The following is a 23183-nucleotide window of genomic DNA, read 5'->3' on the forward strand; positions in this document are numbered from 1 at the left end:
CTTGATATAAATAAACCAACGTTGTTTTGCTCCTTGACATTTTGCGTGGTGAGATACAAATTGGCTCACGGCAGGTGAAAACGTGTCAGGTGTGTGACCTGAGGTCATGACCTCGTGTCGTGACCCCGGGGTCAAAATAGAGGCCTGTCAATTTGAATGTGTAACGGATAGTTTGCAGAGGTATTCCTTTAAAAATAGCATCGAGGTTTAGTACTTGTGGGTAAAGTGTACGGGGTAGAATGTCAAACTCAACTGGAAGGATTAAAGTAATGTTGGAACTCAATATCTTCCAAGACAGATGGTGTTCAAGAGATAAACACTTGGGACAAACATTCTGGATGATTTTGGAATTTTAGTAGCTTTAGAGAAAAAGACGAAGTGTTAATAGAGCATGGCGTGAAGGTGCACTTTGTCAAGATACTCTTACAGCAGCTGGGGTGAAAGGTCGACTCGGTCGGCATCTCAAAAGTATTAATTACTTGTAGGACGCTCTCTGTAGGTAATATTCATCCGAGCACGCACACCTTAAACAATTTTTAATATTTGAAAGTGATATTTGTTCCCTTTTTCATACATAAAATAAATTCCCAGGAATCTTAATATCACATTAATTTTGAGCTTTTGTGACATTTTTTTGTTTCCTTTTTTTGTTATACTTATAAACCATTTTCAGGATTCAAAATCTCACATTAATGAGCGTTTTGTGATCTTTCACTCCTTGCTTCATGCATTGTTTTTGGCCTCCTTCTTGAGGCCTCCACTATGAAACATACAACTCATCTTCAGCAGGTCAATTCTAGTCGTATCCACGCAAATATCAAGTCCTTATCAAGAATGGTGTTGCATTACATATTGACCCTCCCTAGCTTTAAGAGGGAATCACATCGGGTTGAAACGAGAGACACGTGCAGCTTATCAGCATTCAAATCCCGGCCGTTAAATAATGACGTCAGAGAGAGAGTAACCTTTTTAGCAACTCCAGTCACGTTCCACGTATACTTGGTACATCTTTGCAATGGAAGTTACAATTCCATAAAATGGCGCCATACTATTTTTCCCAAGGTAGCGACATAATTTAAACATACTGTTGGTATCCAAATTATTCAATACAGTCACCAGATTATTATGCAATCCTGTGTCCCCCCCCCCCCCCCCACCGGATAGCTCTAACCATCTAGCGCTCATACTTCAACATTACCCTCCACAACAAGGCTGGTGACTACATAGTCACTAAAGCAAGGGAATAGTCTATGAAAAATGTCAATTAAACCAACCAATTCAAGAGGATGTTATATAACATTATCTCTTTCAACATTAATCAACGATAGTCGAGTAGTAAATTTCACTAGTCGCCCATGCCAATAATGTATCTTTGTCTTTGGTATCTCGGCATACTCTACTACATGATTGTAAGTCGACGAGGATGAATATTTCGAGTGGAATGAGACTGAGGCGTCTTGAAGCCCAGGAGATCTGACCAGTGTCATTTGTTATTCTTTAATATCTCAGTGTTTGGCTGCTTGAACATTCAGAATCCCACGATGGTCCGATAATACAGACCGGAGATTCTGGTAAATATTCTAGCCTGAAAAACTCCGCAATAAGTCGGATGTGTGATCGAGGAGATATGTACGAACACGACGTGCAGTGAAATACTTATCCCTCTCGAAAAAAGAAATCACAATAAAACAGCCACAAGGGAGAGCAGAAACAACAAACAACAACGAAATTATTTCAAACATAGGGTGCGGGAAGAAAAACTATAGTTTCAAATTGATCTGAATTTTTTTTATTATTGAGGAATGTTGAATATAAATAGCCTACATAATTATCATAATTACTGAGTGATAGCAGGCTGATGACTCGTCTAAATGCCCACTCCTCCTCCTTAGATTGCTGCTTGATTTATTGTTCATTTTCCGGGACATTTCCGACTGCCCACTCTCGCATAATGACAGCGGTTTATTGCTCCCTCGAGGGCACAAAATCTGGCCGGTCATCGAGCACCGATCCACGGCGTGGAACGCGACCCTCGATGCTTTTTTTCATTATGTTCTCTCGGTAAAGTCTTTTTGGGCAAGTTGTTCCCATTGCGACTGTTGAATCGAAGACGTGTATAAACATCACGTTAAAAACGCTCTGTGATGAAAGAACGTGGCTGCCAGTGCAAATGAACGGCCCAGGGCATTATATTGACATGCAGGGACTTTAGAACTGTTGTTGCAGAACCCCGATAATGGGGTAAATATTGGACCTGGTTAGCTATTACTGACCCCTTGTGAACATTTATTTTGGACCTGGATTTACCTTAGGAGTGAATATTTGACCTGGTTTGCTGACCACAACATAAGACCTAAGTGTATTAAATTTTATTTTACCTGACCTCTGGGTGTTGACTTAAAGGCAATAATGGAGGGTTAATATTGGACCTGGCTATAGCTATTACTGACCTCGTGAATTGATATTGGACCTCAATTTGGGGATGCATATTTTGACCTGGTTTTTCTGACCGCAATACATCTGACCTATATGTGTTGACTTAAGGGCAATATATGTAGGGTAAATACTGGACCGGATGAAATCACATTCAGGTCAATATTGGACCAAGCATGCCAACCATGCGTTGTTTAAACACAAATAGGGTTGTGCTTGTTGATATTGTCTAATAGCATTACCTGACTCCAACATTATGAGCATATTATATTTAAAACAACAAACGTGCGACAGTTGTATTTCAATTGGTCATAAGAGTACCGCTAATAATATACTAATAATAATAATTAATTTTATGTATAAATCTGAAATGAAAATGTGAGACTTCCACACAGTGGTTATCTATATGAAACCGAACGTGATGTTTTTACGAATGCTTTTTATAGAAAATGATGGCAATAAGGAAATAACTTCCCTTATTGAAAGGAGTTTCCATTGTACAAAAATTTGCAATTAAATTCCAGAGCGGGTGGTCGGTTAGTTAAGTTTTTAGTTGTTTGTGTAAGTTCCTGTTTTAATGTCAACGTACTTCATCTTTGTTTCGTTTTGTGTGTGCCCGATTAAACGGTGAAATAACGCGGGGAAAAAAAGTGTGATTTTGCAACCAATGTCTAACTTTCTACAATATAGGGTATCTTAGCTAAAGCAAGCATAGCAAACTTATAATCAAGCATTATACAAGGTATTAAACTAAAAGCAAGCTAGAAAGCTAAGGCAAGCTTAGCAAGCTAACTAAAAATGTGTTTGAAGCACATACGATTAATGAAATTGGGTCCTGCCCCCAGATTGCGAGGTCTAATTAGATAAAGTGCCAAGGGGCCAAATCACTTGACAGGCCCCTGTGCTGACATAAGGATCTCTGCTCGGCTATACTCATGACGATGTTCGCTTTAGATACAGCTGTAAATCGTAATTGTATAACATTAGTGGATGGACAAAGCTTCTTGATGACAAAGTCTGTCATCTTCTGGCGCAAAATCGTGTTTATGACGCAGAAATCGACTCTACAACCTTTTTGATAACAGTGTTTTCATTGTTGGTTTACGTGTTTGTATTCGGATAATTTCAGAGGCGTCAATATCGATTCCATCGTGGATTGATTCGAGTATTAACAGTCGAATTCAATGGAGAGTCGACTCCGTAATGTTTTGTTATTGAGGGGGTAACTACAAGAGTATACAGATTTCTTTGTTGCATTCGGACATAACCGATCGGGATGTAAATGTAATCGACTTAGTTTATTGAGTCGAGTATTTTAAATCGAATAAGATGTAGAGTCGACTCCACAACCTTATGGCGGGCAAATTACACGTGTGTGTAATACATTCTAATCGACCCCGATATCAAAGTAATCGACTCCAGTCCTCCTCTCAATTGGAGTAATGCTGATTGATGATTGATGACCGATGACTCAGGCCTGAATTATTTGGAATAAATGCATTCTACGTATTCGAATAAATTGTATGTCGAATAAGTTGTTTTTAGTAGAGTCGACCCCTAAAGAGGTATCCTGTACTTTTGATGATTCACTTTGCCGCGCTTTGGTATACTGAGGTGTAGCAAGAGATGATGAATTGCTCCCTTCGTTTATAAAGGGGATATTGGTCACCGTATTTGCATTTGTTGGTTGGATTTATCTTAAAGACAGTGGACACTATTGGTTATCATAAAACCTTATACTTGATTACGAGTAATGGGGAGAGGTTGATAGTATAAAGCATTGTGAGAAGCTGTTCCCTCTGAAGTAATGTATTTTCGCGAAATAAGTAATTTTCCACGAATTTGATTTCGAGACATCAAGTTTAGAATTTGAGGTCTCGAAATCAAGCATCTGAAAGCACACAACTTCGTGTGACAATTGTGTTTTTTTCTTTCATTATTATCTCGCAACTTCGCAACTCCGATTGCGCTCAAATTTTCACAGGTTTGTTATTTTATGCATATGTTGAGATACAACACCAACTGTGAAGATCTTTGATAATTACCAGTAGTGTCCACTGTCTTTAAGAAAGGTCCGTTACCATTGTTTGAGATTACTCATTAGTCCTCTATTTCATCATAAAATGATCATTAAGTTCAAAATCATACATTGTTCATACCCTCTATAGATTTCAAGAAACAAATATTACAGGAATGGTGATTTTTTTAAAGAAATATATCATATAGGGATGGTACATCGTTGGTTAATGAGGAAGTTATCCTCTATTTTTCAAGGCATAATTATAAATATTATCAAGAAATGCCAAACACGTAGTAAAGTTGGGAAAATAAAACAGTTGGCAAAATAGCATGGTCCTGTTTTTTTAAAATGAGAATCAGTTTCCTAAAAGCCATTATACACTTTCGGTACAGAAAAAAAAGGTCACAGATTTACAAATAATTTACAGGATTCACAGAACGTAATGGTGAAAGACTTCTCTTGAAATATTATTCGATGAAATGCTTTACTTTTTGAGAAAACATTAAAACAATATCAATTCTCGATAGCGAGAATTACGAATTTATTTTGAACACATGTCATAACACGAGGAAACGTGCGGAAACAAGGGAGGGTTTTCCCGTTATTTTCTCCCGACTCCGATAACCGATTGAGCCTAAATTTTCACAGGTTTGTTATTTTATTTTGTTATTTTATATAGAAGTTGTGATACACGAAGTGTGGGCCTTGGACATTACTGTTTACCGAAAGTGTCCAATGGCTTTAACCATTACCGAACACACAAGATCATGATGACAACACACCTTTAAAACTTGCTGTCCGCCAGGCTAATTACTATCCTTCGATATTTCGCCAGTGGGCATGCGCTCTGGCGTCTTAAAGTCTAACGTTGAATCTAATTATATATCTTGCCTGCTGTTCTATGCACTTAACATTATTAAATTTGAATGGTTTTGAATTATTTTAAATCGGCGGAAGAAAGTGGAAAGGTACAACAACTCCGATCTGACATAACAACGGATTTAGCCAGGAAAGGGTCATTCACATTGTCGGAAAATCGACTGCTATGTTGTAGAACCATTCATGATTGACTCTACAGAATGTTGGTGGTTCGCTGACTGTGTTTCAATAGGCAAATTTCAGGTGTTTGTTTTTGTATCACTATCTCACTAATTACAAAACACTGTAGGTGTTTTTGAACATGAACAACTCGTCTTTAGGATAAGGAGCAATTTTTGGGATGTTCTCAAGGCAGTGTGCCCCTTTAATTGGTGGTGGAGTTTCTTTGGCTGGCAAATCAAGTGTTTTTTTTTAACATGGACCGATAGTGCTGTGGCCTTTTTATTTGTTGAGGTTGGCTCAAAGAAGTGGCTTCGTGATTTTCTTATGATTTATGTGACTGTATGGTTCTGCAAATTCGTGATTGCAGATGATTAGACATGCGCCCTCTAGCATCTGCTGAAGTTTACCATGCCAACCCTAAGCATTAACTCCCCATCCGATGGAGCTCTCACATGTTTTTTCAATAATTTATTGTCAGCGTTTAAGTGATTTACTGCAACTTGCAACGGTGTGACGTCATTTCTGGAGTAATTATACAGCAAATAGCTGGTCGTATGAACTGAGCGTTACTTGTATAAGCTACCACGATTTGAAATGAAATTTTCACCGATGATTTTGTATTGTATTGTCTTTGTTACATTTATAGGGTTAAAACAAAAGAACTATTCCAAAGACCAAAACGTAAGCCTAAACTTCACCTTTAATATTTTGTATTTCCATTGTTTGTATATAATCTATGGATTGGTCGACTCTGATGCAAATTCCATACATTATTATATGCCTTTGAGGACGTCATTGTGTTCCTATAAAAAAAAACATTGGTCTAAATTTTGTTCCATCTTGAAACAATAATTTGACAGATATGGCTGGCCATAGGCGGCGCCCTAGGCACACTATAGTTACCATAAAGTTTGACGTCATGCGGCAGGCTGCCGCCTAAGCTATGTTAATAATGGTACATTGAATGAATTAAACCATTATTTCCAACTAATTGAGCTGTTTGAATGTGGGGAGAGGAATATTTTGTCAAAATCAAGCATAATTTATTTATCTTTTTTGAGAGATCGGAATTTGAATCTCCAAATGATATGGATTATTTTAATAAAAACTGCAGAATGCTGCCAGATACTGTATAAAACATAATTTAGAACATTTTGTTATCATCATTCAACAGACGATAACTATTGTTTTTTCTCTTCAGAAATTATTGTTCCCCCATAAATGCACGGTAGAGGGCGGTATGACACTGAGCTTTTGCTGGATCTCTTGCGCCTAAACATGCTTTATCGAAATCAAGTCGAAATCAACTCTCAGTTTCTGATTTGGCACACCATAGAGAATGGACCACATAGACCCTGCTTGCCATTTCCCCAAATATAGATCTGCATAAATTATGATGTTACAAGTTCAGAAGAGTCCCAACATTACTGAAGAGCTTTCATTCGAAATTACCAAAAAAAGATGGCCGACTCAAACACTGTTGACTTCAGATATGGGGGAACCGTGGAGGAACCATGGAGGTAGCATTACCTCCATGGAGGAACTAAGTAGGATATCAAAACAGCGGAAGCCTGATAAAACCATTCCATGATAAAACACTGTTAGGAAAGTACAGCAGGATTCCCAAAATTATTTGCTAACAAATAAATAGGAATTCATTGCGTTGCGTGAATAAAAAAATACTTGCGGGAAAACAAGTGAATAATCACTGAATAGTTGGAGTGTTTGTTCATGATGAAGCTTCTTAAAACTTTGCATGGTTTTCGGAATCAAAACTCTTCAAAAAAGGAGATTTTCAGGTGATACTGATATGTGAAAATCTCTTTTTAAATGGTGCTATAGGCAAACACTACCTTACTAATGATGCATGCTATAATAAAGTTTTCTTTTTTATATTTTCTGAAAAACTTTGACAATATTGTGCGTAAGTAATTTTAAACAACACTTTTCTGGAAGAACATTATTGTTATTGCAAATTGCCGTTTATTATCTAGGGTTCCAAGTTCAAAAAATGAAAAGCAAGGACCATTCATTGCATCACCGGGAAACGCAATGGGTATCACCGAACTGTTTGAATCGAAACTGACACCGATACACATTTTGTAAAGTTTTGTCAACAACATGCCATTAATTATTTCAACTTGTGCATAAAGGGTACTAAATGACCAATGGCAAACAAGGAAGATAAGAAAAACATCGCACAATCTACAAAAGAAAACAAACAGACAAACACCAAAACAAACAAACAAACGAACACCCTATTAAACAAGTGCAAATATTTACTCTGGAGTTTAACATTGTTCCATCTCCGTGGAAACAATCACCACCAGGAAACTCAACATTGTTTTATAAAAATTCAAGCAACCAAATCCTTCATTGTGTTTATTTTTAGACGGTCCCTAAAAACAATAAAGCCAATCATAGCGGGACGTCCTTTGCTCTGTTATCAGTATACCGCAAAATTGCGCACGCTCGTATAGAAATGGCGCCTTTGTAGCCGTACAAAGCGGATTATAGCGCCGTTTGTTTGGTTAATGTTTATTGGGGTTTGTTTTTGTGTTTCATTGTTTATGCGCCCATTTGGGCTTCACGTGATAAACATAATTGAAATTCATCCAATGTTGGATATCAATAATTCATTAGTTGCCGGGACGTTCAGAAGAGTGGGTGTTCGTTTGGCGGCTTGCTGGCGCAGTGGTCTTTTTATTTCTCTCTGGATTTTATTGAAAAGAAAACTTGTTTCCGAAATGGCTGTGTCGGGTTTTGTGGCATGTGTCAAGTATTTGATGTTTGCATTCAACTTTTTGTTTTGGGTAAGTTGTTAAAAATTGTAAAAAACATTTTGTGAAATCTGAACTTATGCGGTTTTACTTTTACTTTAGAGCTTGTGGAGTAGGGCTCTTTGGTCGCAGTTCAACTTCAATTTTATTCTTCGGTTCTTCTAGGCTTTTTGGTTCAGAATTTTGATGGACCCAGAAAAGTGTGTTTGTGGTTTAGTAGGTCTAATCGCAATTTAGTTTTATGGTTGACTCTTGTTTCTGTGTTTCCCTGCGATATGTAAATGTATAACCTCTTCGAAAAGCTATATAAATTTAAGAAGTTGTTAAACAAGTTTCATCGTTGCAGGAGTTTTGAGTTGATTGAGTCCTCGGGAGGATGGAGGGTTACAATATAATCGCACCGCATACTTTTCATGAGATTTGTACCTTATTTTAGTGTTTATAAGTAGTACAAAGTATGTCGGCATACTCTTTTTAGGCCCGTTCCTTAAGTTTTTTCGCAGAACCGAAAATATCACTTTTATTTTTTCTGATCTAAAAATTTTTCTATTTTGAACAGTTATGTCAGTCACAGTTCAATGCACAACTAATTTATTTGGTAACTTGATTCATTGGTAAAACTTGAGTTATTTGTAACTTGAGTTTTCATTACTTGGAATGAAACACTGTTTCTGTGGTTTATGTGGATTCTGTACACCATTGCAGACAGGAACTATGAGAAATGTAAGACTAAACATTAATTCAGACTTAGGTGTGAGAAAACAACAGCTGACATTTTCTCAAGATTATAAAGAAATCCAGTCCTGCTTTTTGATCTAGATTACTGAGGATAATGATCAAGTTCTAGCTGGAGGTTATTAAAATTGACATTTCCATTTTGTAATAAATTCTGATGATGGCTTGGCCATCTTTTTGTTTCTCACATTCAACTAATGTGTTCAAATTGAGGCTAGAAGGAGAAGTAGTCTGGCCCTTTTTGTGTTAAGAACTATAATTGCCACAGTGTGTTCAGGGTACGTGACTAAGATGCTATGGTCTACTGAGCCCTGATAAACAGAGCGGAACGATGAAACTGATGACATTTTGAAATCCTCGCCGCTGGAGCGAATCATCCATTCAATGAATCCACGAATGACATTTTTCTCTCTGCGCTTTCTTTATAGGGAAAGGATTTTGAACCGTTTGTTTGATTGTTTTAATCCGCTAAAAATATAGATACCAATTATTATTGAATAAAACTAAACTGCTAATTTAAATCATTTTAAAAGGTGGTCGGGTTTTTGAGATATCACCGACAGTCCGGAACGATTATGTCTACGCATAATCCGAATCGCTGTCTGTATTTCACACAAAGCTCATTTTATTAAATTATACCGACAACAAAACATTGAGAAAATTTCACCAGGAATGTTTTTCACCAGTCATGTGAAAAGGGCTAAAGTCTTAGACTGAGATCTCAGTGGAGACCTAAGACACTGCTAAATGTCATGAATGTGACTTTGGCACTTAGCCAAATAATATATTTATCATATCGGACTTCTTCTCCAGTAATTCAATCCCCGCCCCCGCCTTCTTCCTTACTGCAGATGTCTTAAAGAAGTTATTTATAATCCTGTAAATTAAATCTCAGACATGTCAGCCACATTTTACAAGAAGGGCAGTCTCAAACATTTTTTTCCACACAAAATGATCAAATTAAAAGGCAATGTGTTTCTCTGGTTTTTGGACCGTTCGGTTGGTTTAATCCTAATTAAATGTATAGTCACTTTTTTGAGATATTGCTGAAAATCCGGAGCGAATTTGTCCGGAAGCCGATGTACAACCCCTAAAAGGAATACACAATCGCAGTAAAGCTTCTCAGATTCAAATTGTGGGGTAGAAGAACTTATGTTTTACATAACCACACTACTTTGAATTGAAATTTTTCTCAAAATGTTTTATACTATCGGAAGCTGCTGTACTTCTATTCCAACAAGTAGTTTTTACTGTCATTAATTTAAGAGTGATTGTCAAACTTATACCTTCCCTTTAATAACTAACTGTCATCATGTAAAGAATGGTTAAATTTATCACATTCTTTATCTGCAATGTAAGAAGGAAAGTGAAATCGAAATAAGAAATGAAACTCTATCAAGGTTCATTTCCTCTAAAAGGTAATCAATTGTAAGTTGAACAATTCCAACAATCATTTCCTTGTATCATGGTAAGGACAGAGAAGGATGCTTGTATCAAATATCGTAACTTGTATAGGGAGGGCCTGCAAGGCCTCCAAGTTTACTTTTTAAGAAGTAACAGCAGCTTTGGGTTTATAAAGCATTATGAGACCCTTATACTTTGAAGTAAGTGGAAGGAAAAATATGTAAATTTTTGTCTCCCAAGTTTGAATCTGAGAAGCGTTACTGACAGTTACATGTCTCAGCTTGTGTATTCCAATGTATCTACAATCATAGAGCTTACTCTATGCTACAACATATGATATCAAACAAACAGTTCCAATCACCAAGCTTATACAATCCCTTTAAATAAAGTCAATTGCAAAGATTTTCTTCTGTGCATAGCCAGTACTCTGCTTTTACACACAATCTGTGCTTTGTTTTTGTTTTAAATGTGTAACATTCTTAGTATTCAAAATGATGAACAAAAATATGTTTTGCTTTTTTTTCAAAATAAGAATTTGTTTATGTCTCTTTTGAATTCACAACAGTATTCAATGTGTTCAGTCCACTATCCCAAAACACTGTTATAAAACCCAAGTATTTTGGCAGTTCCTGCAACCTGCCTTCCCCTGTTTAGCCCTGATCATGGAGCTATAAAGTCCAGAAGTATTGAACACCTTGTCTGAAACTCAAGGACAAATTGTTGCAAGTTCAGCCCCTAGGGAAGCAGTCTTGCAACTTTAGAAGTAGTGCTGAGAGGGGAGTCAATGGAAACCATATAGCTAGGTCCTAGCTCTATGGGGAAACTAATAAAGTGGTGTATGCCAGTGGGAATTCAGTCATATTGCAGTGGAACATTTTGTCTGGTTAACTGATTTGTAACTTGGGGACACGAAGGGATGGTGTTGCGATTGCTTATTGTGTTTTGAGATTTAAGTGGAAATAGTGTGGGAACAGTGTTTAAAAAGGCTCGCTGTTGTAGTTTACAGTGGTAGCAGTTTCCCTTAAGTAAATAAACAAGTTTGACAAGTGAACCTGTGTCGATTGTTTGTGTAAAAACACAGTGGACTAATCCATTTCTAGGAGAACAGACGACTGAAGAAGTTGGTCTTCAAAGTTGCAAGAGAATAATGAAAGAACAAACACCCTTGTTGTACAAACTTATGTGCTTTCAGATGCCTGAAGTCTTTTTATATTTCAGTAATAAAATAACTGTATGTTACTTCAGATGGAGCCATTTCTCACAATGTTTTACACTATAAACAGCTCCCCATTGCTCATTTTACCATGGTTTTACTAAGTACATTTGTAATGTAAGTTATTATGCTTACAACTATTTTAGGTAGTTATCAATAGTGTCCAAACAGACTAGGCACCATTTTACCTTGGCCTCCTAATAGTTGTTCCTGTTTGATAGCAGTAACTTGTTAAAGAACAATCCCCTTAGCCTTGCTCTTAAATGATTTGTTCGTGGTGTGTTTTATATCTGAATCAGATGATTAATATTATAAACAGATCATTAATCAACTTGCTCCATTGGTTGACGTGGAGCTTGGTGTCAGGAAAGTGTGTGAATGTTGTCTGAGTTCAAAAACAGGTGTCTTGCTGTTTTGGGGTGCACAGTGTGCACTTGTTTACGTTAATGGACTAAACACAACTTTGTTGAGACTCAAAGGGTTCAAGTACAGAATTTAGTATTGACCTTTGAACTTTGACCTTGCAATGGCTGATCATGGCTGATATCACTCAGTAAGGATTTGCTGGAGTGTGTTGATAATGGTGGTAGAGAATCAGAAATTTAGAGACCCTGTTTAATTTTTTAAACAGGTACTGAAGACTGTGGGCTTTTGGGGGGGGGGGGGGGGCACAAAGGCTCTCTGGTGCCTGGAGTAGCACAGTGACCTTTCAACTACCTCCTTGCTCATACTGACAAGTCGAGACACACCCATCTTGCATGATTTACAGCGGTGTAACTTTCAACTGATGTAGGAAATTATTCCTAAACAGGTCAATTTTGTTTATGACTCTCTGAATCAAACCAGACATTTACTGCTTGCTGTTACATTGATTCTGAAGTTTCCTCAACTCATGTGGGGTGGTATTCACAAAAAGTCTTGTAGGACTAGCCTTAAGTTTTTAAAAAATAACTCTAGGACTAGACCCAATTCTTCGGACCATCTTTTTGAAATGGACATCATGATCACTGAGTTCAATCAAAGCTGTATCACACCAAGAGGCAGTTTACAGTCAACCCGTTCCAGGCAAACTCCATGAAGGCAAAGCAGTTTACAGTCGACCCGTTCCAGGCAAACTCCATGAAGGCAAAGCAGTTTACAGTCGACCCGTTCCAGGCAAACTCCACGAAGGCAAAGCAGTTTACAGTCAACCCGTTCCAGGCAAACTCCACGAAGGCAAAATATTCTCATGCCAATTTTCTTTTAGTTATCTTGGGGATAGTTTGTAATGTAAGACATTGTTTGAAAAAGTGTAGCTAGCTAGGCAGTTGGTCGACAGTTGCAAGCTGTGACAAGGCCCCAATGGTAAGAGATGGATCTAATTGGTCGTTTAGTTTAATTGTCTCTAACTTAACTTGTTGGAACAAATAAAATTACGTCAAAATTCTTACTTGTATTGAGGAAGTTAGAGAGGGCAAGCCAATGGTCCTGGTGAACTTTATTTGTACAACGTTGTAGATGGTCTGCCTCATGGTTCTGATTTGATTATTTTACTGAGTGTTGTTTTTTTTATCTGAAACCTCCGCTCTAGAACAGGAAATCCTGAGCCCACATTGAAAATCCTGTCTAGAAAATAGCCTTGGGGCTTGTGTTTGGGAATTTGTACTTTTGTTTTTACGATCAGTAGACTTGACTTGAAACTTTGGTTTGTAAGTCTCTTTTTTGAGAGAGAGATGTTCAACTAGAACTATCATGTAAAAGAGGGAAACACTGTGAGGAATATTTGTTTTTTGTTTGATATGGTGTTATTTTAGGCTAGACTTTCTATGTTGGGGCTAAAGAAGCACTTGGACCATACTGAGTTGTTGTGGATATTTACCGGGGGAAAAAAGGTTATCAGGGGACTTGTACAAGTTTATTTGACCTGTGTGTGCTTAACTATGTGGTTGTTTGGTTTGGAGTTTGGGCAGTTGGTGCTTGTTCCTACCTCCACATCATGTAGGCCTTTGGATTGTTGTAAACCCATCCCCTCATTATTGCCCCTTGGTTTGCCACAGACCCTGCCAGCTAAGAATGTTGGTTGCCATGGGTGACTTGGCTTGGCTCAAGGTAGCCATTAATGGTATTCAGGGACTGGCTTGGAATCAGACAAAAAATCTAATCTGGAAGTCTGGAAACAATCAGGAATAGTTTATTAGTGGCTTTTTGTTTCAAAGAGTATTTGAGGAAGAATTGTGCTAGGGTCGAAACGTCAGATCACTTACTATTTTGTTCGGTCTGTTCTATAGGTCCTTTTGGTTGATAAGCAGTTTGCAACAGCTTTTAAAGCTATATTTAATTTAATAACTTAGAGAAACCGTGAGGAAAGAAATATACCAACAATTGAAGGGAACATTGGGGAAAGTTTTGTTTGGAAAGGTGTATTTTGGCAAGAATATGCCTAACTAAATAATGAAGAGTTTTCATTCTGATGAAGGTTTCATAAGTTTGTCAACAAGTTTATCCTTTGTGACTGTTCCCTTTGTTTCCAACTTCTTGAGGTCCTTTCTTCCAACCCCCTGGTCGCCATACTAATTGTTTACCCCTTGTTTTCTCTGTGGGCTTCTGACTCTCTCTCTCTCTCTCTCTATTCATGTATTTCCACTTCAATGTTCTACATTTAGGGTCAAAATGTCAGGCCATCAAACAAAAAATTGCAACTCTAACTTGAAATGAATACATGTTTTTTAGAAGTTGATGATAGTGATACATGTGCTGTTCATCAATTCTGAGTTCACTTCTCATGTTAATTAGTGAAGAAATAGAATAAACACAGGGTTGGGTCAAGTTGCAATGTGTGGACCATAATGAGTTCAGCATGTGGGTAGCTATGCTTAATGTACAGGGAAAGAATAAGTGCATTTCTAGTACAAGGAAAGAATAAGTGCATTTCTAGTACAAGGAAAGAATAAGTGCATTTCTATATTCACAGGCTGGGCACATTTGAGTGAACTATTCTTTGACAACAAATTCCTTTCTTACTCACGAAGGAGTAATTTAGCTAATTGTCCAGCTTAAAATGAAAGGTTCTGGTAGTTGATTAGGGATGCTTTTCAATACTTAACTAGCCAGCAGAACAATTGGGAGAGAATTCTAGCTAATTTTATAGGTGTTTAAGATCCTCAGTGCATTTTGTATGGATTCTGTAAAACCGATTACACATTTTGGAGGTCTGTAATTGTAAAATAAAATGGAGTTTATTGATCAAGAGCTGTCTTCAAAGTATTTGTTTAGCAAAAAGAAACATTTCCTTTCCAAGTAAAATGCTCATTATTTGGTTTTAAACTTCAGATTTTTGTTTTGTCTTTACAGTTATGTGGATGCGCACTTCTTGGCGTTGGTCTATGGCTCTGTTTCGAACCCCAAGTCCAGCAATATGCCTCAGCATCGGGTGATCTGCAAGTATACAACATTGCCGTTTATGTCATCATCGGGATTGGGGGTTTGATGATGCTTGTTGGATTCCTAGGATGCTGTGGGGCTTGTATGGAGAATACAGTACTCCTTGGCATGGTATGTATTAAGTCCGTCAATATTTGACCCAAAAATCGATGTATCACTCAATTCAAAACTCAAATTAAGACTGAACTCAAAACTTGATGCAATTGACCATCACCTTGGAGATTCTACAAGGGTTGACTTGACTATTTTTTGCTTTTATTTGCTTTTATACCATAGGTCCTTTTGTTTGTTAAGCAGCTTGCGACAGCTTATTCTATTCGCTCAACTTTTTAAACCTTCTCTCCTTTAATATTAGTTCTTCACTTTCTTGCTGCTGATCTGTGTTGCTGAAGTAGGGGGCGGAGTTTGGTGCTACCTGAACAGGGAAAAACTGCAAGGAATTGTTGAATCAGGTAGGTCTCGTAGATTATCCAAAGTTTCAACACTTTTAAGGATCAGTTAATCTCTAACGAGGCAGTACTCAGCAATAGAGTCTAGAGTTCTCCTGAAGATGATCAAACCATACTGATAGGAACACAAGTTGTCAACCAGTGGTTCTTTTCAGAACCAACACTACATGGTGTTACCGCAAGCTTCACCTAATGTTGCAATTAAACTGTGGTTTTGGCCCGTCTACAAATTTGAAAAATTTTGGGGGAGAAGTTCCTTTGTTGGGCTTGACACAAAGGGAAATGGGATATTTTAAAAGCATTCTTGTTCCTTAAACGTCTTCCTGTTCAGGAATGCAAGACACAATGACACTGACTTATATGACGGGTAATACGGTTGTGACGACAGCTGTTGATCGACTGCAAAGAGATGTAAGTACTGAAAGTAACAATATTTGTCTTTAAAAAAAATCATTCAAGGCAGATAAAAAAGTATATTTTGATGTTCTCAAATATTCTAGACATTACACTTGCAAAGTCTGTTTTGATGTTCTCAAAATGGTCTAGAAGTTAGACTTGCATAGTCTGTTTTGAGGTTCCCAAAAGGGTACAAACTGTTAAACTTGTATAGTCTGTTTAGGTGATCTCAAACGGTTACCAGATGTTAGACAGTCTATTTCAACATATATTTTCTGTATTTTCTGTATTTTTATTGGTTTTAATTGTACAGCGCTTTGTTGTGATGTCTGTGACATGAAAGGTGTTTTTTCAAATAATAAATATTATTATTATTATATACTTATTGTTCTGTAGCTCAAGTGTTGTGGTGCAGTAGGACCGAGCGATTGGATAAAGACACCTGTTTCACCTGGTGAGACTTTGACATCCGTGCCGGACTCTTGCTGTATGACAGAGAGCCGAGATTGTGGAAAGACTGGCAGTATCCCTGCAGCTCTCGGAGTGAGCATCTACAGCAAGGTACTTATCTAGGGTTTGAGGCATTGCATGGTGAGGTATCAAGGTTTGTGGTAACACCATGTGTGTATCTACTTGCCAGGTAGAGTTTGTTCTTAGAGAACTGCCTTGCTTTATTGTACTACAGCGGAGTAGATTTATCAGATGTTCGAGAGACTTCTAAGTTCTGAAAAGAACATATCATCTGAACCGTAATTGTATAATCGGCAAAGCATTCTAATGGAAACATCACACTAACTTGTTGTAGAGAAGACAATGAAGAAATTTCAGTTTTAGATGTAGGAGGGAAACCCCATATAGGGAAAACCCACGCAGTCAGGTAAGGACTGAAAACCCAATCCACATGCAAGGCTCCGATCTGGGCCCGATTTCATAGAACTGCTAAGCACGAAAATTTGCTTAGCATGAAATTTCTTCCTTGATAACAACAGGATTACCAACCAAATTTCCATGTGATTTTCAGGATAAGCAAAAACAGCTGATTACTAGTAACAAGCAATATGCAACAAATAGAAATTTTGTTGGTAATTCTGTTTTTATCAAGAAAGAAATTTCATGCTAAGCAAATTTTTGTGCTTAGCAGCTCTATCAAATTGGGCCCTGAGCTCAAACCAGGGTCAACATAGGTGAAAGGCAGGAACAGAAACCACTGCGTCAACCTGACTGCTCATGTCACCTGACTGCTCATGTCATATTCCCTAACTTCAGCAGCAGTAAAGCATACTGATTAGCATTATGCTGCAAAGGTGTCAGTCTAAGCAATGGTTTACCTTCATTTGAATGCGAGTACACGAAGATGGGTACTCCATGAACCATTTTGTTGTTAAGACTATTACAGCATTTTGACACCTTGCATGCTCAGTGGTAGTTTTAGGGGTGGAATTAGGGATGGGTACAGTGCAGTACCATCTTAAAGACGGCAAACTCCTAAATGAAAAAAAATGTATTTATTTCCTTTGGTAGGGTTGTGCAGCGGCTCTGTTTGAGAGGCTGGAAAACAATACAGTCTTGGTGGCCGGGCTCGCTATCGGAATCGGTGGTGTACAGGTTAGTAATATCTCTTGCTAAGCAGTGAAGCAGTCTGTTTTATCAAATTTGTTTTCCCTTTTTTGCTATCATTGTTTTTGTCATATGTTCAGTTTTTAACTGCTAGGGTTTCTCTTTTTTAGCTGGTTTATTCCATAGTGGGGTTTCAATGTATAAGAGGGTTCCCCCAACACCCTGTGCTTTTTTTTAAGTGTCTTTTAGTGGTTTATCTAATATTTATTTTTACTTATTGTCGTCTTCTTATATAATGTTCCTTTGTACCCCGCTGTGGTGCAATTTTTGTGTGTTTTATCTATGCTATTTTTATCAATATTGTTATCTTGTAATGCCACATTATTCAGCTTCGTGCTTTCAACATTCTAGTGAAAATACTGCGACAGTTTTTGCTGAAACCTTTAACTTCGTGATTTTCATTTTTTTTTTTTTTTTTTTTTTTTCCCTTCATTTTCAGCTCCTTGGTATGCTGTTCTCACTGTGTCTGTGTTGCGCAATCAGAAGAGCAGACAGAGAAAAATCCTACGCAATCTAGGCTCATCTACCTGCCATTCTTATACCAGGGGGGTTAAAGGTACATTTTGCTGTTAAATTGCCAGGGAGTCATCATAAGAAAACAGGTTTTCAGTCGAATTTGCTATTCTTATTCCTGGGGGATGAGGTACATTCTGCTGTTGAGATACCAGGGCGTTTATGGTTTAGGTAATTTGGTCAGGCTACGGCTACAGCTGGATCACCATTTGATAGAGCAACAGTCTTAGCAACAGCCCTAGCTGTAGCCATCAACTCATGGCTGCTCCCTCCTGTGGATAAGTCGCAGCTAATAGTTTTGTTAGCCACACTGAATACTTGAAGTAACCTGTCCATTTTACCTACTCTTCTTATCATTTTCTGAAATGTTATTGCCAAAATCTAGATACATTTAACAACTTCATAAAAAGAAGACTCTGAGGAAGAAAATGTTTTCATTTCTTCACATCGGGTTTAATACTAAGATCAGATTACGTTCTGTTTTAAAAAATAATTTGTTTTACTGGAGGGATAGATTTATTCCTAAAAAAGAAACTTGGGACAATTTTAACAGACAAATGTTTTAGATAATGAAATATCATATTTCGGTTGTACAGTACAGTTATTTCACCATTTTTGAGTATAAATTATTGCTATTCAGCCTTTTTTTTTGGATACAACTCTGACTAAGTTATTTAAACTCAGACTTCGCTTATTTTAAATGCCCAGTTTTAGTTTTTTATAGCGCCCTCAATTTGCTACTGGTAGATTGAATTCCGCTTTTTTAATTTTATTTTTTCGGTAGTATCCAAAGCCGTTGCTTAGAGAGCGCCCTATACAGGCTAAACACAGAACAAAGTGCGCAAATTTGTACCACTTAAAATGCACAAAAATATAGTCGCAGCATATTTAAAAAGCGCCCTCACATGGTTCATTCAAAGTGGTACTCCACAGCTCTCTTTTGCCAACACATAGGCCCACAATCATAAAGCTGTTTAGCAGGAAATTCTGCTTAGCAAAGGAATTTGCTAAGCAAGAATTGAATGGGGTGTAAAAAACTTTTATTTAGCTCTATGGGTACAAGTCATTGCAATGGTGGTAAACGTCCGGTATTTTGGCTGGTAACATATTTTGGCTCAGCAAGAGTTTTCTGCTCAGCATGTTTGTTGTGCTTATACATGCTTTATGAAACTGGGACCTGATAAGTTGCATAAAGAGCGCCCTCAAGTTGTTGCGCACTGAACAGATACTAAATTGAAGGCAAGATATTGCTTACATTCATTGTTGTGTAATGTACATGTGTTTAGATAGCATTGTACATTAGCATTGTAGTAAGAAGTACTGTAAAATACAACTAATTGGGACGCTATTTTAGAACTTTTAAGTAATGGTCTATGAAGAGACTATCATGAACTCAAATATATATTTTTTAATGTAACATAAATGTAACCCACACTGTTCGTTTTAAGTTATATAAAAAAATGCTTTTACGTGTTGTACCGACAATGTAATGACTTACCCGCTATAGGGGCGGAGCCATGGTGATAAAAACTGAGAATGCGCTTAGAGTTTATTAGCAGAAAATGGGTTACCAACCAGAAGTCTATGTTCTGGGTACCAGTTGTAATTGGTTCCCTAGTCGCCGTTCCCTAAATTTTGAAATATGTCACAAATGTGAATTTTTGCCAATTGAGGGACATTACCGTAATATTTCTACCAATCAGCCAATGGTACTTTTCATTCGGTTATTTTCACTTCTTGCAATTTATTTATAGTTGATTATTAGTACTTTGTTAAGAGAAAAACCCTCAAACTGTTCCTGAACTTTTCCCGAGAAATTGTTTCAGGAGAGTTTTTAAATGGTGTAAAGTATGTCGAAACGTTCTGTCCATTACCAACAACAAATGAAACATTTGCAATATAAAAATCCCTAAATTTTATATCATATTTTTCCGTCTTTCAAAAACTCCCTAAAGAGGTCACTGAACTTCGATTGTTTAATTAAGGAATTTATCGACCAATGATATGTGACTTTCATGTGACTCCTTTAACAAATTTGAAAATGTTCCCGAATAGACCAGTAAAAATGGAAGTATTTTCTTAAAAGATTGTCTTTTAAAATATTCTCGTAACCAAGAAAGATATTTATACCTATATCCAGTAAAATGCTATAAAAACAATACCTGTATTGTATTTATATCCTCCATTAAAATTTTAACACTTGTCCAAGTTATCTATTTGACTTATTCAGTATTTGTTGTGTATTTATGTAAGTGTATTTTTGTAACAAAATTTTTTGTACGCTGTAGTAATAGAAACTAATGCTTAGACAGATTAATTCCACCAATGGGAGACTTTCTGGGACGATAGAGGGCAGCAGACTTACCGGGTAAATCCATTGTTCTCAGAATTATGCGCATGTTCAGAACTACGTAAACAATGGAAATTTACCCGGTATGTCTGCTGCCACCTAGTGTTGGAAAGTCTCCTATTACAAGGCAAAGACGTGACGGTCAACCGACAAAATAAGACAGTCGTCTGCCAGTGGTAGGTTCAGTAGAGTCCTCGTCCGTTCAAGAAACAGTTTTAAATTGTTCTGTCATCTTGAAGATTTACATAACACTTTGATGACACTAAACTTTTAAGTGGTTATGCTAGTATAACACTTAGTAAACACTGTTAATGATAGTGAAACACTTTGTGAACACCAACCTTTTAAGTGTTTATGCTGGTGTATCCCTTTGTAAACACCCAACTTTTAAGTGTTAACACTAGTGCAACACTATGTTGACACTTAACTTCTTTGTGTTTATGCTAGTGTACGACTTTTATCATTCGTATCATGGATTTTTCATTTGTTTAATTTCTTTGTTGTGGAAATATACTTTGAGAAAAAATAAAAACAACCTTGTAAATTTAAAGGAAAATTTGAGTGCAGTTCATTTAATTAATGGTTCGTGGTTTTTGAAAAATCGCAAGAAAAATAAGCTAATATAATTAAGCATTTTTAAATTTTCTTTTCAATTTAAACACAAATCTTGTAAGATAAAAACAGAATTCAAGAGAACAATCTTTTTTAAAGAAATGACAGAATAATCTCGTCTCGGCCGTCAAATTTCAAGTCCTAAAAATCATCAGCAGCACAAAATTACAAGACAACATTTTTAATTTCTTCTTTTTTTTTTTCAATTAAGAATTTACAAAATTCTTTCTGAAAAGACACACTTAACACAAAATGTTTCTTACATCTCTACATAAGAAATATACTTGGTCAGTTTAAAGTTTCTAAAACCTTAACAAATTTTCGGTCCTGAAACTAAACAAAAACCACCAATTGCTAGGATTTCTTTTTTAAAAAGATTAAGAGAACACAGCCAGCCCATGCTATAAATACCACTGTTTGGCCCGGCAAGATGCTTTGTTAAAAGTTTGTTGAAATTACCCTTCATAAATGGTAAATCCAAAAGCTTGTCGGCAGAGGTATGTCCATATAATGTAGGAACTTAAAACACTACGTGGACTTACACACGTCCACACAGTGTCTGTTTTTAAGTACTAAAGAATAGGATCTTCATCAAGTGAACAACAAACTTGAAATAATAGGAAGTATCTAACATCATGGGATTAAACAGTTTTTGGTCCTATCATTAAAAAGAAATATTTGGATAGCTTCAAGGAAGTACATGAAAGTTTTTTTAGTAATAAAATATTATTTTTCTTGTAAGGAGAATCGTTTGGCGAGAGGGGGGAGTTGGGAGTCTTTGGGGGTGGGGGGGGCTTTGGAAGGGATGAGGGATATACAATAATTTAATCTTAAGTTTTGGTCATAAAAATTAATAAAAATATGAAATGGCCTACTTTTCAGGCTAAGAGTCTCTGCATAACAAAATATCAAGATTTTGTTCAATCAAAAACAAAAGGTAGAAATCTTACCAGGCAAGATTATACTTATAAAGAAGAATACTACATACATATTAAAAAGAGAAATGGGCGACTCATAATTATGATTATATGGAGGAAAAAAAACCCAATTGACTGTCTTGATTGCATCTCGAACTCAGTTCTTCTAAAACTGACACTTCTGCCCCTTTTCACCAGGGCCCATTTTCATTGCGCTGCTTAGCGGCCGATTTTGTGCTTACTTTGCAATTTGTATTTCATAAGCACATGAAAAGGCATGCTAACCTTCCGGTGCTTACCGCACGAAAATAAGTAACGTCACAATGCAAATCCGCGGTAAACACGCAATATGGCCACCCAATTTTTCTGCTAACCTGTGAAATACGCTAAGGCTTAAGCACATTTTTCTGCTACAGTAAGCACGCAAATTTGCTTACCGTTAAGCAGTGCTATGAAATTGGGCCCAGAAGTTTAGGGCATGATATTTGGCCCTTGGGAAATAAAGTAGGACAATTTTATTATTTGAGTACAAGGGTTGCCTCACTTGAACATATCCTAGACCTAGGAGAGTCTTTCTTGAAAGCTTCAAGAAAGTCTCTGGGTCAAAGCCTGTAAGCACAAAAATTTGCTTAGCACGAAATTTCTTCCTTGATTAAAAACTGGATTACCAACCAAATTTCCATTTGTTGCATATTGCTTGATACTGGTATTCAGCTGTTGTTTGCTTATCTTGCAATCACCTGGCAATTTGGTTGGTAATCCTGTTTTTATCATGCTAAGCAAATTTTAGTCCTTACAGGCTTTATGAAATTGGGCCCTGCCGTCGATTTCACAAAGAGTTAGGACTCGTCTTATCTCGAGTCTATAGTTCTGTTTGTTTGCTTTTCATTTCATTTATCTGAGTTTGATACAAAATAAATAAAAAATGCAGGAAGTAACGCCTTTACATAAATTCCAAGTTGAGCTTGGATATCCGTCTGTGATAAAAAAAAAAGCATAAAAAGATCGACTCAAAAAAAATTATACAAGTATTTGGATTGACTCAGACTCTTAAAAAAATGGGTGAAAATATTTTGAATGTAAATATTTTCTTGGCAATGTTTTTGTTTGTTTCATGGCAGCTTAACAAATATTCTCTAGGAAGGGTTAAAAAAAAAAATTTTTAATAAATACTTCATAAAATTGGACATGTTTTTGTACAAAATATTTGACTATACTTTCCCCATATAAACCTGTACATACTCATTGGCAAGCTACTTCATATATCTGGTGGTTAGTTTATT

At 36.8% G+C, this 23183-nt stretch overlaps 1 protein-coding gene across 2 annotated transcripts in view; it reads left to right on the forward strand.

Moving 5' to 3' along the window:
* LOC117305055 (CD9 antigen-like) overlaps nt 1-20242 on the forward strand; it is a 29417-nt gene extending 9175 nt beyond the window's left edge. Inside the window, exons 1-7 of one of the 2 annotated variants that reach the window (XM_033789769.1) lie at nt 8147-8307; nt 14957-15157; nt 15402-15498; nt 15827-15906; nt 16288-16452; nt 17413-17496; nt 17948-20242. In XM_033789769.1, coding sequence (XP_033645660.1) covers nt 8242-8307; nt 14957-15157; nt 15402-15498; nt 15827-15906; nt 16288-16452; nt 17413-17496; nt 17948-18025 — 771 coding nt within the window. In that variant the 5' untranslated portion in view covers nt 8147-8241 and the 3' untranslated portion in view covers nt 18026-20242. Of the gene's footprint in view, nt 1-8146; nt 8308-14956; nt 15158-15401; nt 15499-15826; nt 15907-16287; nt 16453-17412; nt 17497-17947 lie in introns of those variants that run through there. The other variant, XM_033789768.1, reaches the window with a different exon arrangement.
* The last annotated feature ends 2941 nt before the right edge of the window (nt 20243-23183 follow it).

The sequence above is a fragment of the Asterias rubens genome, chromosome 22 (assembly GCF_902459465.1).
Source record: "Asterias rubens chromosome 22, eAstRub1.3, whole genome shotgun sequence".
In the NCBI taxonomy this organism is placed as follows: Eukaryota; Metazoa; Echinodermata; class Asteroidea; order Forcipulatida; family Asteriidae; genus Asterias; species Asterias rubens.